General features: G+C 38.7%; 3 protein-coding genes across 13 annotated transcripts; all 3 read right to left on the reverse strand.

The window, feature by feature from the left end:
- Positions 1 to 1,865: 1,865 nt before the first annotated feature.
- LOC104757779 (FHA domain-containing protein PS1-like) lies at positions 1,866 to 7,020 on the reverse strand. Of its 2 annotated transcripts, XM_087495839.1 has the most exons (7): positions 6,452 to 6,951; positions 6,062 to 6,303; positions 4,874 to 5,882; positions 3,279 to 4,801; positions 3,062 to 3,197; positions 2,451 to 2,818; positions 1,866 to 2,367 (listed from the first exon to the last, which is right to left on the reverse strand). In XM_087495839.1, the coding sequence occupies exons 1-7, from the start codon at positions 6,762 to 6,764 to the stop codon at positions 2,107 to 2,109; spliced, it is 3,852 nt and encodes a 1,283-aa protein (XP_087351965.1). In that variant the 5' UTR covers positions 6,765 to 6,951; the 3' UTR covers positions 1,866 to 2,106. The 2 variants fall into 2 exon arrangements, with proteins under 2 accessions (XP_087351965.1, XP_087351964.1); XM_087495838.1 differs by having other exon boundaries at positions 3,279 to 5,882; positions 6,452 to 7,020.
- Positions 7,021 to 7,105: 85 nt separating this feature from the next.
- On the reverse strand, positions 7,106 to 9,114 carry LOC104757778 (uncharacterized). Of its 4 annotated transcripts, none has more exons than XR_015587081.1 (5): positions 8,962 to 9,098; positions 8,727 to 8,873; positions 8,438 to 8,543; positions 7,732 to 8,030; positions 7,106 to 7,421 (listed from the first exon to the last, which is right to left on the reverse strand). XR_015587081.1 is itself a non-coding variant. In XM_010480564.3 (5 exons), the coding sequence occupies exons 2-5, from the start codon at positions 8,865 to 8,867 to the stop codon at positions 7,326 to 7,328; spliced, it is 492 nt and encodes a 163-aa protein (XP_010478866.2). In that variant the 5' UTR covers positions 8,868 to 8,873; positions 8,962 to 9,114; the 3' UTR covers positions 7,106 to 7,325. The 4 variants fall into 4 exon arrangements, 2 of the variants coding, with proteins under 2 accessions (XP_010478866.2, XP_010478867.2); XR_015587082.1 differs by having other exon boundaries at positions 8,727 to 8,870; positions 8,962 to 9,093; XM_010480564.3 differs by having other exon boundaries at positions 7,732 to 7,880; positions 8,962 to 9,114.
- Positions 9,115 to 9,401: 287 nt separating this feature from the next.
- Positions 9,402 to 12,955, reverse strand: LOC104757777 (uncharacterized). Of its 7 annotated transcripts, none has more exons than XR_015587076.1 (14): positions 12,442 to 12,844; positions 12,270 to 12,359; positions 12,116 to 12,177; positions 11,938 to 12,041; positions 11,735 to 11,824; positions 11,517 to 11,639; positions 11,231 to 11,308; positions 10,950 to 11,024; positions 10,766 to 10,814; positions 10,565 to 10,621; positions 10,277 to 10,407; positions 10,119 to 10,202; positions 9,975 to 10,041; positions 9,402 to 9,882 (listed from the first exon to the last, which is right to left on the reverse strand). XR_015587076.1 is itself a non-coding variant. In XM_010480563.3 (14 exons), the coding sequence occupies exons 1-14, from the start codon at positions 12,699 to 12,701 to the stop codon at positions 9,559 to 9,561; spliced, it is 1,605 nt and encodes a 534-aa protein (XP_010478865.1). In that variant the 5' UTR covers positions 12,702 to 12,955; the 3' UTR covers positions 9,402 to 9,558. The 7 variants fall into 7 exon arrangements, 6 of the variants coding, with proteins under 6 accessions (XP_010478865.1, XP_087351951.1, XP_087351953.1 ...); XM_010480563.3 differs by having other exon boundaries at positions 10,950 to 11,035; positions 12,442 to 12,955; XM_087495825.1 differs by having other exon boundaries at positions 10,950 to 11,089; positions 12,442 to 12,855.
- Positions 12,956 to 12,981: the final 26 nt, after the last annotated feature.

Raw genomic sequence — 12,981 nt, forward strand, 5'->3', positions numbered from 1 at the left:
AATGAAGAGAAAGCTGAATGGATTATATATGTGACCGATGTTGGCCAGCAGCAGCACTTTAATATGTTCTTCAAAGTGGGTTTGATGAATATTTTACTGTTTTCACGTCTTGTAAAATGTGATCTTGACTGAAACTTTCAGTCGTAACTTTGGTTGTCTTCTAACTTTGAATCAGGCTGCCAGAATAGCAGGGTGGCTTCCAGATGATGATAAAACTTACCCTAGAGTTAGCCATGTTGGTTTTGGTCTTGTCCTTGTGATATCATGAAGCAATCCCCGTTGTCGAAAGTGAGGAAAATACAAGAAAAAGAGCTTACATCACTAAGAGGCAATATTACGCCTACCAAATTCAAACAAGACTGACATAAGGTATGACGATGGTAAGATCAAAGCGTTTGCTGCACCAATATATAGTCGATACATATAAGTACATGTGCTAAGGGTGCAAAAACAAAAAAAAATATGTTTTATTAAAAATATTTCATAAAACAGTATATATAAGTTTTTTTATTAATAATATACCATTAAGTGAACATAAAATTTAAGCCAAGTATGATTAGCAAAAAACCCCGCGCAACGCGCGGATTCTCATCCCTAGTTAATACAATGCATCATCTTGCAGCCTGAAGCAGCATTCTTGTCCAATGCAGTAGCAAGAGAGCTATACTTGGGGCACCAAATCCTTCATCTCCATCGGAGAAGGTACAACGATAACCCAACAATGGTACAAGGAGCCAACAGAAATATATATTAACTTTTATATAAAAGAAGATAATATTATAGAATAAAAGAAGATAAAACGTAAATAGATCAAGTATGCGCTTAAGGTTTCATTATACAGAAATATATATTAACTTTTCTGTATAATATTATTTTTATTATTATAGTATATTAGCCAATTATAGATTCCTCATGTCTTCCAACATTAACACATTTTAGACAATATTTCTGCATAATATGAACTCATAGTGCACTGGCGGTACTTAGCCACTGGTTTTCTGTCGGGTTTTGATGTATTATTCTCAATATTAATCCGTCATCTTCGTTTTCTATTTTTGATTGCACATATTATTAGCTTATCAATACAATGAAAGAAGGATATGTTGCTTTCCTTGTTTTTAATATAACTTGTTATATCGTTGTAGTCCTGGCCTCCTGGGACAATCTTTCTAGCGTCGGTTTGTTTTTGTTTAGCTTGTAAATCTGATATATAAAGGTATTCATATAATGTATGTCTTACTTTCACTATATCCGATAGATAGTTCATCAACTAGTGGTCAATGCTCAACACATCTACATTGGCTCAACTCCGATGTGGCCATCTAGAGAAACTCACTATAGATGGTTTTAAGGGTCTACCATAGAATTTGAATATGGAGCTGTTGTTGATATTGTTGCCGACTCAAATAGATCCTTACTAAGAAAACTTTGGTGCCTCATCTATAAGGGGTACTAGGTTAACACAATCAAAGTTTTCCATAAACGTCATTGTAATTCTTTAAAAAGTTGAAAAAGTGCGAGTTGATTACATGAACGATGTTTGTTATTTCTTCAAAACACTGAATCTGAAGTTTCTAAAACTTAATCTCCAGTTCAAGTCTCGCCTTTTTCTATTTATTTTGCAAAGTTAAACTAAGGTGTCGCAAACTCATCGAGTCATCATGGGTTGAATATGTGTAAGATGTGAAAAATTGTAACATTATTGTTGATAAATTAAAATAAGACACTTTAAAAGTTCCTTTTCATGTTTTGAAAAGTCGTTACCACACCGAAAAAAGAGTTAATTAACACGGTGATTACTTGAAAGCATGTTGGCAAATTGTATGGTCGATATCTAAGCTTTACGATTTTATCCAATATTCTAATTTCGTAAAGTGACGATCCCTATCGTTGGATTCCACAATTAAAAAATTAGAAGAGTCATAATAGTAGCCACATTATGGAAATGTCAATTCATTCTAAAAACACTATTCCATATGTTTACCATGAGTAAGCGAGTAGAATTATTTGGCTTAGTTGGACAGAAGGAACATGATAGATGATGCATCATCATTGACTGTCGCCATAGTGATGGTACTGATGGATGATGATGATGATGAAGCGTCATCAATGAGTGTGGCCGTAGTGAGAGTTATGGAGCAATATGAGCTTCAAGCCTTTAGCTGCTGCACCACTCTCTCCTCTTCCTCCTCCATTGTATGTTGACTTTCTTCTACAAGCTCGGTTGTTGTACCTTTCTCTCAACACGACGTCGTCTAGATGACTCCAAGTCCGTCCTCTCGGCGTGCTCTCTGTCCACATAAACCTCTCTGAGAAAGGATTCACCAGACTCTCGTAGAACTCATGTGGCGTCTCACATATCACACCCTAGAATCAAAACCAAAACGTTATTTACTACACTACACAGAGTGCTTGGTTTCAAAATATGGAATCTTGTTATGTAAATTTACCTCTGCCATGGCTTTGATCTTGAGAGTTGCATCGTTGCTAAGAAGAACTAGTTTTTCGTCACAGTTACGGTTCCGATAAAGAAGAGCACATTCTAAAACCTGATCTTCTGATGTAGGAGAATCGATCTCTGGTGCATAATTGTTCCAGTGAAGTGAAAACGGGAATGCCAATGATCCCTTTGACTGAGGAGTGACTGGTGGGGTCGGTGCAGTTGCTTTGGTTTCCTCTGATGGCCTCTGGACTTGAATCCACCATTTTGAATTAACCTTACACTCCTCAATCCAATCCAGAGCTGAAGAAGCCATCTCTGTTCTTCTTCTGAAGAGAAGACTGCGACTGCGCTTCACCTCATCTAGTTCCCTTAACACTGATTAATGAAACCAAATGTTAGGCATGGTTCTTATGGTAAAGATTGTCAGAAGTGATTGCAGAAAACTTTTTCCAGATCTGTATGATAGATTCATGTTCCATATTCGTTTACAGCCTTGTCGTATAGGAAAAGTAAATGCTTATGTGGTTGTTTCTAGTGCTTTAAGTGAATATAGAAACTATTATCGGTGTATGTAATAATAAATGGAGGCAGAGATTTAAAGGTTTGTGGGATTTTTACCTGTTCTTGGTACGACCAGATGTGTCCCCTTGAGACCTTGTAGTAGGTGCAGTGGCTTCCTGGACTCCTTATCCAGGAGTGAAGAAGTGTCCAGCACAATGGTCCACTTCATCTTGCTCTTTCCATCAGAAAGGACCTAAAACACAGTGAACTAATGATTAGTATAAATACTACCACAAAGGATCAATAGAGGACAATCGAGTTAAGTAGGACTTACAGAAGAAGAACGAATGCCTCTAGAATTGTTGTTCCTCGCTGATGTAGTAGAAGCCTCAGTGTATGACTGACTTTGGGAAGAAGATTTGTCAAATAGAGGTTGAAAAGGCACCCGTTCAGCTTTCTTCTTCAGTGCCACAGGCTCATGCTTCACCTTAGATTTGCTGCTCATGCTCTGTAGATCTTCTGGTTTCTGTTCCGCCATCACATTTGCTTCCAAATGATCAAAGAATGGTTTACGTGTTGCTTTAGAGGAGGAGCCTTTTGTACCCTTAATATCACCAAATTCTCGCAAACGTTTTAGCATATGAGAGTTTGGGGTAAGATTCTCCTTATCTGGGGTAAAGATTTCTGGTTCTGCGAATGCCTCTGAATCAACAATAGCAATACTGGAATGAACCAGTGAGGAGCATGATCTTCCTGAAAGCTTTGAAGAGCTCTTGCTATCTTTCACGTCACCAATATCTTGTAATCTTTTCAACATATGAGAACTTGGGGTGAGATTCTCCTTGTCAGGAGTAAAGATCTCTGGTTCCAGATTCTCTGTACCATGATGAACAGTCAGAGAAATAGACTTGTCACTTAGAGCCTGTCTTCTATGCAACTTGTCTTTTGGTTGTCTCCCAGTTTGCTTCTGCTTTCCTTCACTCTTGTTGGTCCGGATCTGAAGAACGGAAGCAGCTTTTCCTCTCCTAGACCAAATGTTGCATGTGCTTGAGCTATCCATCTCAGACAGTACATCATCTCTAACAGTATATGTTTGCGGGGTCTGGTTTTCTTGACTTCCAGTATCATCAGAAGGCAGTTCTTCAATCGGTTTTGTTTCCCCAAAGGTTTCTGCCGTCAAGGTTGAGAGAATTGGACACCATTTATCAGTACTTTCTTCACCCTTTATTTCGCTTAGGCTGTAATATTTTTCGGATCTCCCAGAGCCAATTGACAATTCTGGTTTGGGTTTCTGATTTGGTGTTGACAAGAAAATTTGTGTATTACTTCGTTGGACCTCAGTAAGGCACGAGCTGCTCCCTTCATCAAATATCTGTTCAGTCTCTCTGGTCATTCCTGATTTTTTATTCTGATGTCCTGCAGAATTAGCATCACTCCAGATCTCAGAATGATCCCCAACTTCACTCTCAGGCATTGGCTGCCAACTCGAGCATAGACTTTGGATATCTTCGGTATTGTTTCTTGAAAGACATTCGTTTCCAGCGGACAAATCAGATATTGCACTGACTTGTCTTGAACCAACCTTGGCTTCTCCATTGCTTGTCTGATGTAGTACGTTCTCCCTTTCAGTCTCTATGGCTACTTCACTCTGGACTTCAGTTAAAATTTCTAAAGTTGGCTCAGCTTGAGAGAAGGATTTGGTAGATACTGCAATAACTTGCCTTGAGACCTCAGTTTCTCCATTGTCTTTGTGACTCTGAATATCAGCCTTTGGTTCTCCATTGCTTTTTTGATGTAGTAGGTTGTCAATGTCAATATCTACTGCCACTTCACTTAGCACTTCAGAACCTAGGAGGCCTGGAGCGTCATCAGTTAAAATTTCCAAAGTTGGCTCAGCTTGAGAGAAGGAACTGGGAGCTACTGTAATACCTTGCGTCGAGACTTCAGTTTCATTATAAGCTCCGTGACTCCAAATTTCAGCCTTTGTTTCTCCAATGCTCTTTTGATGTAGTGGGTTCTCAATTTCAGTCTCTACTAAAACTTCACCCATGAATTCAGAACCAACGACGCCTTGCGCTTCAGTTAAAATTTCTAAAGGTGGCCCAGCTTGAGAGAAGGAATTGGGAGATACTGCAATAACTTGCCTTGAGACCTCAGTTTCTCTATTTTCTTGACTCATATTATCAGCCTTACTTAGTGGTTTAGCAGATGCTTCCATAACCTCCTTTGTGACTAACTCAGTTTCTTCACTGACTTCTGGATGAAGGCTCAGAATCTCAACCTTTATAGTCAACTCAGGTGCAGAACAACTAGAAGCTTCAAAGCAGTCATCAATCTTTCCCTTACTTGGGGAGCAGCTACTACTTGGAATTTCTGCGTTGACTTCTACACTATTTATGGACAACTCTGGTGACGCCTGAACATCTTCCGTGAGCCGTAGTATTTCTGAATTATTGGAATCTGTTGAGAGTTGTAGCGATAAAGTCTCCTTTGCAACTAGAAATGGATCCTCCTCATTAGGCACTGATGATTCCATCCTCTCTGAAATCACATTCAGATGCAAACCTCCATCTCCTCTGGCATTGCATTCATCAGCCTCTGCAGCGACAAGAAGGTCAGAACAACCTAATCCCTCCAGGTAGCCACCACTCTGCTGCTTACTTGGGGAGCAGCTGCTATTTGGCTTATCTTCCCCGGCTTCTAAAACATCCAAGTCCCACTTTGTTGAAGTCTGCAAATCTTCTTTGATTTGAAGCTCTTGTGACCTGGCAGAATCTCCAGCTAGTGCCAAAACACTTGGAGACGCAAGTGGCAACGACATCTCCCTCGTGGTAACATATGTATCCTCATCCTCACTAGGGACTGATGATCCAGTTCCTTCTGACGTCACATCCAGATGTAGATCTCCATCATCACTTAATCCAGTATTCACTAGTGACTGCAGTAAAGGCAGATTATACACTATCAGGCTAAGCAAACAACATCTGATAACTATAGAGCTAGAGCAAAATAAGAACAGCTAAACTAACAACAAAAGTTAACATCAGTAAGGAACTTAAAAAGTTAAAAGCACGTTTCGAACAGTAAAAGCAAGAAACATAGGAGAAAAGATCGAACCTGATGTTGTGCAACCTCTAGATTCTCTGCTTCAGTCATTCTATTCTCATCTTCTTGCTCCATCACCATAGACGCATCAAGTGGTGAAACAAACGGATTATCAAAATCATACGCACGGCTCAACGGAATCCAGTGAAGCCTATAGATCCTAGTTGAACCACCAATCCTAATCATATCACCTTCTTCAACCTCGACACAAGCATGTGGCTCAACTCTCAGATCCCTAACCCAAGTCCCATGAACTAAATGGAAAAAAAAAATCAAATCAAATCAACAACCAAAAACGCATAGAATCGAGATCCAATTCTACAGAAACAACAATCTAATTGCAGATGAAAACAATCTCGCGAGAGAAACATCGTTTGAACTGGAGTTAGAGATGATTCATACCAGAGGATAGATCCGTGACGAAGAGTCTCTGACGAGATGAGATCGATCGGATTTCTAAGTGGAATCTGCTAATGCTAGGGTGCGTTAGAAGAATATCGCAGTCTGGATGACGACCGACGACGAGAGTGTCCTCTACCTCGTCGTCATCGCCGCTAACAGTGGAACCGTTTCTCTCCGGCGAAGAGAAATCGCGACTATTCACAACGAAGATGTTTTTGAGAATCGCGCCGTTTTTCAGAACGGTGAATACCGGAATCGTCTTCTCCGGCAGTCGTTGCTCCTCCTCCATCAGTTTCTCTTCCTTGACCTCCATGGATACCGTCGTAAGATCGAACTAGTGAGAGACTATTGAGAGAGATTTCGAAATTCGAAAACGAAGGAGGATGAAGAATTCTAGAGTGTTCTCTCTTTCTCTCTCTATCTCTCTCTCTCTCTGATTTTGAAAAGAAGAGTCCGTTGTGTTGTTGAATCGACGACCTCTATTTACACTCGTAACGGCTAATTGTGTCATTCATCTCTCACGACAATTTCAATTTTTTTTAATTTTAATTAATTCAAAATTTAGGTTTGGCCGTTTGGGTTAACACATGAATTTAGGTTATGTAATTTCTACCAAATAATTCAATTTGTTTAAAAAAAAAAAAAAATCTACACTTTTATTTAAAAATAGTAATTCAAAAATTTGGAGTAAGAAATCAGGTTTCGAGTACAAACCGAAGTAGAATGATCTGGTTTGGTTTGGTTCGGTTCGACACAATTTAATTCACTTTAAGCCAAAACGAAATACATAAAAAGAGCAGATTCTACTTAAAACTCAAAAAAGGGTTTGTTGCAAAGTGAGAGTATACATAAAATGTGTGAGATATGGGATCATCTATTCCTCCTTGGTACGAGCAAGCCTTGCACGATGCCTGAGCTCAGCTCTTTTCCACTTTACAATCAGGTAGCATAGCGAAAACAGTGTGTTTATCTGTCAAAAAAAAAAAAAACACAACACCTCCATCAGATTTCCCAAATCATTATATATATATATATTTCTTTCAGATCCTAACAAAGTGATGGACTTATTATCAGTATGGTTTAGTTTGATCTAAGGATTAGAACTGTTCTTAAAAAGTTAAAAACAACTAGATGGCATTGTTCTAACTCAAATATGAAGTGCTCAATCAAAGTACTTGGCAACAAATTATTCACTGCTAAAAAAAATCAGAACATGAAACCAGTAGATTCTTATATATTATTAATACAGAGAAAGGAGAGGGGCATTGCTCAACACATACCAGGATTATCATTGCAATGACCAAAAGAGGTCCAGACCAAAGAACCGAAACGAAGACCCCGTGCTGGTCAAAGTAGTTTTGAGTTGAGAAGCTCTTCCAGTTTTTTCTCAACTCCCGGTTGAGATTCTCTGCAAAGTAAACCCCACCCACTGCATTTTTTTTTTTTTTTGAGTCACATCATCAGTCTCAATAACGTATACTAAGAAAGTATACTCACAGAGATGCAGTAACTTTATATTCCAAACTAACAGTTGTTGTTGTGCTGCGAAATGAATATCATATTTTCCTTCAACCAACCACTGAATCCAAAAAAAAAAATCTCGCATAACTCATAAACCCATGCAAGTTATAGGATCTCCATATGGACGGTGTGACTCTCTAACCATGGATCCTAAAATAGACTCAATACAAACGCCTAGTATGTTCAGTTGGAGTGAAGTAAAATATATTTAAAGCTCCCAGAAACCCTTGATACAGTATGAATTCCACAACCTAGCCTAGTGAGATCATTGGATAAGAGAAAGAACTGGTAACAAAGTAAAAGAAAAAAGGAGACGATATTAAAACATAAACAGTCTAAACAATGGAGGAAACGCATAGGGAGAAATGAAAAAGATCCAAAATCAAAGAGACTTGTTGTGACAAAAAGGGTTACTACAGCAAACGAGACAGTAGGTTTACTTGAAGAGTTTGAAAGGGAACTTACATGCCAATAAGAAGAGGAACATATGGAAGTTGAGATGTCTTCTAGAAAGAAGAGTCACTAGTAGCAACAAAGCATGAAACGCCATTAATCCCATGATCCAAGGCTCCTGCCACACAAAATAAACCCCAATGTGTATATGAGTATGTAATCCCAAATTAACGGAGAATCAAATCCAGCCCTACAATGTCGAGAATTCGAAGACTTCTGATTCTAATTTCGCCAAGACCAATTGATATATAACAATACGAAAGGACTCTGATTCAAAACAACGTAAAGACAGATTCATTACCTTCCAATCAATGGCGTGGAAAAATCCCAAGAAATTATCGTAAGCAGGTTGTATTCCTGTTCGTAGCTCTCCGGAGAGTTTCTGAACCAGATCCGCCATGAGATCCATTTGTTGCTCCATCGCCGATCTTATTTCCTCCATTGTCTACTAATTTTCACCGGAATAACAAAAAAAAAAAAAAATCAAATCTCGGTTTCAAATCGCGACGCTGATGAATTTATCAATCAATACTCACACTCTCCAAGTAAACAATCACTTTTTTCTCTTTCGATTTCAACTCTCAAAAAGATTTCACGATCTCGCCCCACCCAAGTTTTTATCGAGGTTTTTTGCTTTCGTTCGCTTAATGCTCTCGAAGTTGCCCGAAAAAATATTCACCGTCGTCTCTGAATACCCTTATAGATTTAGCATTTTTACAATAATGCCATTGTGATTGTAACAGTGGTAGTATTACAATAATGCCACTGAGATTGTATTCTGGACTATTTTTCAACAAATCATAGTTTTTCAGAATTCAGAGTAATCTGATTTTAAGGGAAGATCTGAACCGATACTTAAACCCAATGAATTGATCTTCGAATTAAAAATCAGTTCTTAAAGAGAAAAAAAGCTCTGATGAAATGTACTGTTCTAAAAATAAGACATACATAAGATGATTTTAAGAGATCCCACTCCTTTACAATGTTAACAGATCACTTGATATAATCCCACTAACGATTACAATATTTATTGTAGAGGATTATTAACATATAAAAAAATCAATAATAGTAAACTTAGTTAGGACAGATATAAGAATGGGGGTGAATGGAGTTGTTGACAAAGGAAGCAACTTTCAGGATTTGGATGTTGTTGTAGGTCGTTGCTTCTTACGGAAGAGGTAGTTTAGAAGCAGTCCAAGTAAAGGGAAACCTGTAACCATGCCTATGTAACCAAGCAACCATACGGGCCGTTTCGTCTGCCGACACAGCTCCTTAAAGCTTCTCTTTGTTACATCTTCCTCAGGCTTTCGTCCTCTCTGCTTCAATGCGGTGGTATTGGTGTCTTTCTCGTATTTGACTGCTGCTACCAACCCGTCTTCTGCAATGTTTAAGTACGGGCCTTGGCTTATCAAAGGCTCTTGTTTCCCTGATGACCCTGAGCTTCTTTTCTCTTCAATCTGCAACCAAAAATTTGATTATCTTAGGAAGAAAGCAATAGACAGAAGAGTTACATAATCTAAACAGCAATTCTAACAAACAAAATATTTACTTTCTGTATATGCATGTAACGACTGCAGCTAAGGGCGCCAAGAAACTCATTGGTGGCTCGTACCCACCTGTACACAACATATATAGGCAGTCAAAACAGCAGGAAGTACTATTTTCACTTAGTTAGAATCTGAGATATACAAACCATAAGCTAGATCCAGTTAATCCTTCGAAGAACGCTAGATGTCCCCCATGATTTGTTGTAGCCAAGACAATGTTTTTGTTTGCCCTTTCAATAGAAACTTCATGTTAATTGTTGTAACAGGATTTTAAGATTTTAAAAAGAGATCGATAGCGTTTTACCTGCATTCATCCCAGGGAATAGCTTCCTTTGTGCATAATGGATCATCTAGAGCACTTATACAGAGTAGTGGCACCGCCACATTTCCTATGTATTGGGTGCTGCTCGATTTTCGGTAATACGTATCCACAGTCTGCATAAAGGTGCAACCCATTGTCACTTTGTCAGATCAACAAGGAACTTAATGGTGACTATGAAGAGCATTGCAAAGATGTATATATTAATGACAAAGCCACTTCTCGGGGAAAACTAACTTCAGGAGTTAAGATAATAGGGAGGAGAACTAATACCTCGAATTTTCCAACTAGACAGGTTGCATGGTTGTCAAAATCTCGGATGGAACGTGACTGATGAAGTAATATAGTTAGGCAACAACAGTCAACGTTGATACCAAAACAAATATGTAAGTTATTTGCTCAAGAACTCTGCTAGTGCCAATGCCTTTACCTAGTAGACTGTATAACATATAGAACAGTGGTTAAATGACTGACCTTTTTGATGCCTTCCCAATTAGCAAGCCGTGAATACTGAGGTTCATGCCTGCAATGAAACTAAAAGTTATAACTGAAACGGTGAAACCTCATTTTCTCAAAGTCGAATATCTAAAATCTCTCCACTCAGCCCATCTTACAAACTCAAAATCTAGGCAGTTCTTGATCAAAGTGGTGGACATACAATTGGGCATAACCTTGGAGTCCGATGGTCAGAGCTTTGTCGTAGAGCTTTTGTTTAAACGTCCGACAGATAAACCTGTCACCAATCTTGTTGGCAGGAGAAAAAGGAAAAGAAAAAGCAACTAAACCCTTGGTAAAAAACTATTCACAAGTTCAAAGGTCTGAAATTAGAACCCAATGAAGAAAATAGAAGATGTCTTGACTTCTCATCAAGTGATTAGAGAGAACTTAAGACACAAATCAATATGCAGAGAAGTACACAGTTATAAAAAAATAACTCACCAAGAGGTCCCATGGAGAGCAAATAGCTACCGCACCCCTCAGAGGAGTTTTTTCACCCTCTTCCCCAAGGTATTTGACCTGAAGCATGAGATAGTTTCAGTAACCTCACATCAATAGTATTTGGAAAACTTAAATCGAGCTAACTGGGAAATATGCAGCAAAAGGTCCATGATAGAAAAGAAAATTCATCACACTTCAACATAATTCAAAGCTAAGACTTGTTTCTCAGCTGGATCAAACTGTAAGAAACCAAAATTGTAAAACACTAAGGTTCCTGATTAAGTACCAGAACATTTGCTCCAATGCTAGTTCCAATAGCAAAGAGAGGAGCCTTCGGGTACTTTTGTTGAAGATAACCAAGAACAACCCGTATATCCCCTGTCCATCCAGCATTATAGAAGCGATCGGACTGCATTCGTTTGCAGCATAGCAAGATTGTATATAAGTAAGCATAACGAAATATAAAAACTGAAATCAGAATGCTAGGAGACTAGCGTAACTCACAGTAACAGAAACACCACCCAAACCTCTATGGTTGCTAATAACAACATTCCAACCTGTTTTTGCAGTGTTGTAGGCAAGATGCTTCAAATACTATACAAAACCACCAATGCAAAGTCAATTAGACACATTTTCACTAAAAAATTCACGGGTAAGAGATCTAACAGTTATAAAGCACAAATCCTCCTAGCTAGCCTAAGACTTACAGCAGAAGAAGAATCACTAGTTAAGCCTGGAATAACAACTGCAATAGGCGTTGTGTCTTCTTCTTTTGTAATGTCACTCTGATTGTGAAGAGCACCATCAAGAACTAGACAAATCAAAAACAGATTCAACGATGTAATCAAAATCAAAAGCAACGTTCTCAGCCACTAAAAATGTTACCATCAGAGTTCGTCAGCCAATCCAATGCAATCGTTCCACCATCAGAAGCAAGGAATAGCTGCCTGAAACAGCACAAAAAATGAATGGTATATACAATTTGTGACTCAAATCGCAGAGAAATAACCAAAACTAAACAAATAAAATCAAAAATAACCTTCTATAGCTGAAAACTGGAGGCAATCCATGAAAATTCAAGAAACAGGTTTGAATATGAGGACTCGCTAACCACGGCGTCGCCACATATCTGAAAACAAAAAGAAGATCAGAAACCGAATCCACAAATTTCGCCCAAAAATTAATCAAAAAAGTAGACAACACACACTCACCGGCCGTGAAGAATCCGACACCGGGAAACAACGCCGTGATAAAGAGACGAATCTGGATTGTAAACGAGATTGACGCTGCATCTGAAATAGCGAAGAAACGCATCACCAAGGAAGTGAAACTCGATGAAATTGTAGAAAAAGATGGTCGAGATAAAGAAGAGAGCGAGGAGGTAGTGATGAATTGGGATGAGGGAGAGAGCTTGAAAGAGAAGGTCGTATGGAGATGGAGATGGAGACAGATTCGGATCTTTTCCTTCCATTGTTGTGGAGCTGTTGCAGATCCGGGCGATAGGAAGAAGAATCTAGAGAGAAAAAAGGATCTTTCAATTCTTCATGGTTTAGGCCAACGAAACGAACGGACAAAGAAGAGGCGTGGCGGGTTAAGATTTTATTTTTTTTGCACGGACTTATAATGTTAAATTATTATTTAAATCGTATTTTCAAATTCTTTTGTACAATTAATTAATTACACGCCGACGTTTTCGTGTTCACTAGGGAATAGGAATGGGGGCACAATTCCCATTTCGTTTCTGTTCCGTC

The sequence above is a fragment of the Camelina sativa genome, chromosome 17 (genome assembly GCF_030686135.1).
Source record: "Camelina sativa cultivar CO46 ecotype springtype chromosome 17, ASM3068613v1".
In the NCBI taxonomy this organism is placed as follows: domain Eukaryota; kingdom Viridiplantae; phylum Streptophyta; class Magnoliopsida; order Brassicales; family Brassicaceae; genus Camelina; species Camelina sativa.